Source organism: Nanorana parkeri, unplaced genomic scaffold, assembly GCF_000935625.1.
Source record: "Nanorana parkeri isolate BGI_ZX_2015 unplaced genomic scaffold, ASM93562v1 scaffold969, whole genome shotgun sequence".
NCBI classification, from domain to species: Eukaryota; Metazoa; Chordata; class Amphibia; order Anura; family Dicroglossidae; genus Nanorana; species Nanorana parkeri.
Genome location: NW_017307237.1, coordinates 623982 through 627412, shown reverse-complemented (window position 1 = coordinate 627412; position 3431 = coordinate 623982). Strand labels below are relative to the sequence as shown.

The following is a 3431-nucleotide window of genomic DNA, read 5'->3' as shown; positions in this document are numbered from 1 at the left end:
TATATATATAGTATATAGTGGTGTATTTTTTATATTTAGTGATAGTAACCCATGGGTACATGCACTCTAGCTGTAAAACTGTGAGCTGTGATATTTGAAAAAGAACAAACACAAAAGATTATTTCCTCTTGTGCTACTTCCTGGACTGTGATGCTTCAGATATCCCTGTCTGTACAGAGAAGCTTTCCCAAAGACATTTGTTTTTATTATGAATGTTTCCACCCTATAGTACTAAATATGTGTAAAGACTTCAAACACTAAAATATCTCAAATGTAATAAACATTTCTTAAACCATATTACAAATACAGGCTGCTCAGATAATTATAAAAACATCATTACCTGTTTACTATCAGTTGTTGGTGAGTTATTTAGAGTAGCAATTCCAATACCGGAATCATCGCAGTCTATGAGTTTGTCTGTTGTGTTATTGTGCGCAGGTTTTAGGTATGCAAATTCATTTTCAGTGGAGTCACCAGCAGCAGCAATATCATATGAATAAGGAAGGGTAGATGCATAATTAAAATTAATTGGTAATCTGGGCCCAACTTGAGAGTACATATCCGTGGGTAGGTATCCAAAGGTTTTGGGGTGGTTTGTCCTTGACCTTTTCCATTTTGCTATTATTGCAATCATAATAGTCAAGGTAAACAGAAAAGCCATTACTGCTAGTGCTATTACTAAATAAATATTAAAATTTGAAGAGAGATCAGAGTTCTGCGATTGGGTGTTAATTTCAGAAACATCTTGCTGAAAATTCTCTGCAATGACCAGATTTAAAGTTACAGTAGAAGAAAGTGGTGGAGTTCCATGGTCCTTCACCATTACCACCACACTGTGCTTCATTAAGTCTTTCTCCTCAAATGTACGTAATGTCCTTATCTCACCACTGTGCCGACCAATAGAAAATGACAGATGTTCCGCTGTGCTCAGGAATTCATAAGAAAGCCAAGCATTATGTCCAGAGTCAGCATCCACTGCCACTACTTTAGTCACTAAATGGCCTTTACTTGAAGAACGGGGGACTGTCTCAAATGCAGAGCCTCCTCTTCCTACGGAGGGATATAGAATCTTTGGAGGGTTATCATTTTGATCCATTACATATATTTTTACAGTAATGTTGCTTGCCCTTTGGGGAGTTCCATGATCTGATGCTGTGATTTGAAATTCAAATTCTCTCTTTTGTTCATAGTCAAATACTTGCTGCGCATAGAGAACTCCCGTTAATGAGTTAATAGAAACATATGTAGTTATTGGTACATCAGCAAAATATCTGTTAATAATCAAGTAACTAATTTTACCATTGTCTTCAAGGTCTGGGTCAGATGCCTGTACCTTATAAATGGAGGAACCAGCTGCTTTATTTTCTGGTACATACACGTCATAGTTAGTTTGTTCAAATACAGGTGGATTGTCATTCACATCTTTTACCTCAAGCCAAATAGTTCTTGTGGTGGACAGAGGAGGTGATCCTCTATCTGAAGCAGTGATTGTAATGTTGAAGCCTTCAGTTACTTCCCTGTCTAAGATATCTGAGGTTTGAAGTCTATAATAGTTGCTAGATGATGAAATGATTTCAAACGGGATTGATTCTGTTATTTTACAATAGACTTCACCATTAGTTCCAGAGTCTAAATCTCGTATGTTTATCAGAGCAATTAGTGTTCCTGGTAAAGAGTCTTCGGGTACTGAATTGGTGATAGATGTAAGAGTTATCTCAGGTTCATTATCATTGGCATCAATAACTTTAATGATTACTTTGCAGTGTGAAACTAAGCCTCCTCCATCCTCAGCTTCAACCATCATTTCATAATTCTTGGTTGTCTCAAAATCCAACTGCCCCTTTGTCCTAATTGCCCCTGTTACAGAATCTATAGTAAAAACTTGTTGAGCAATTTTCTTGATGTGGCCAAAAGAATAAGTTACTTGGCCATTTAGGCCTTCATCTTTATCGGTAGCACTCAGCTTAACAACTAAAGAATTTACCGGTGTATTTTCAAGCACATCAATCTGGTACAGTTCCTTTTCAAAAACTGGGGCATTGTCATTAATATCACTAACGATAATTTTGATGACAGCTGTCCCCGTCTTTACAGGCTGCCCTCCGTCTGAAGCTGTTAAAATGATTTCAAATGATGACTGTTGTTCTCTGTCTAACATCTTCTGTAGCACCAGTTCTGGGTATTTACTACCATCAGCACTAGCTTTTTCACGCAAAGTAAAATATTGGTTCTCAGAGATTCTATAGTTTTGCAAAGAGTTAATTCCAACATCTGGATCAAGGGCATTAACCAGAACAAATTTTGTCCCCGGATGGGTCAGTTCACTTAGTTCTAAATTAATAATGCTCTTGGAAAAAACAGGGGGATTATCATTTACATCCTGGATTTCAACCTCCACTGGAAATACAGACAAAGGATTTTCAGCCACAGCTTCCAGACTTAGTAAACAACTGGATGTCATCTCACAAACAGTCTCTCTGTCTATTCTGTCCGATACATAGAGGTTTCCATTATCAAGGTTCACACTGAAGACATTCTCTGCATTAACAGAAGAGATGCGAAATTTTCTCACTGCCAGTTGCCTAATGTTTAAACCCAAGTCTTTAGCAATATTTCCCACCAGGAAGCCTTTGTTTGTTTCTTCAGGGATAGAATAACGAAGCTGACCCAAAATCGCCTCAAGATAAAAGCAGAGAAACAGAAAACACACTACTTGCCATTCCATTGTATTCCAAGTCCTTATGACTGTGACTTTCCTGGAGAACTCTGAGGTTATAATCCACCAGGATTTTGCTGAAGAAAGCTGAAGAAATCTCCTACAAACTCCCTGGTAGTTAAATCAGAAATACAGAGATATCCACCTTGTCCGTGACCTAACAATGCAATGAATGCATGGACGTCTTTCCCTAGTCTATGCTCTGTATTTACTGAAAACTCCAAGGGACCTCTACATTCATCTCTAACCTAACTGGGCAACAGTGACACACTGTGTTCCAGTTGGGAACTGCAGGTCCCTCTCTTTAAGAACATTTTAGAAAGCAGGTAAGAATATGATTTACAGGGTTATTCCCAAAAGGTTGAAGAGTTTGGAGAAGGCAGGAGGAGTGAACAATTTGAACAACATAGCTGAACTGGAAAGTGAGCTGAATTAGAGAATTTTTCAAAATCAGCTATTTTGGCCTAGATTATTCACTTCTCCTTCCTTCTCCAAACTCTTCACCCTTTTGTGAATAACCCTGTTAATATTTCAATGGTCTAGGGCTTTAAGAAATTTTATAAAAATAATATGTAGACTTTGATTTTAAAAATAGCAAGAATATGTTTTCCGTTTACTCAGAAATACTAAAAAATGTTAATAAAACTTTTCTGAATTTTCAATATTAAATATGTATTAATTATTGTAAATGTAATCAATTAGATCAGCACCATAT

At 37.0% G+C, this 3431-nt stretch overlaps 1 protein-coding gene across 8 annotated transcripts in view; it reads right to left on the bottom strand.

Moving 5' to 3' along the window:
- LOC108795461 (protocadherin gamma-A4-like) overlaps positions 1 to 3431 on the bottom strand; it is a 290173-nt gene that overhangs the window by 29592 nt on the left and 257150 nt on the right. The window contains exon 1 of one of the 8 annotated variants that reach the window (XM_018566715.1): positions 2714 to 2882. The exons of the other annotated variants lie outside the window; for them this stretch is intronic. Coding sequence (XP_018422217.1) covers positions 2714 to 2725 — 12 coding nt within the window. The 5' untranslated portion in view covers positions 2726 to 2882. Of the gene's footprint in view, positions 1 to 2713; positions 2883 to 3431 lie in introns of those variants that run through there. 8 annotated transcript variants of the gene reach the window in all.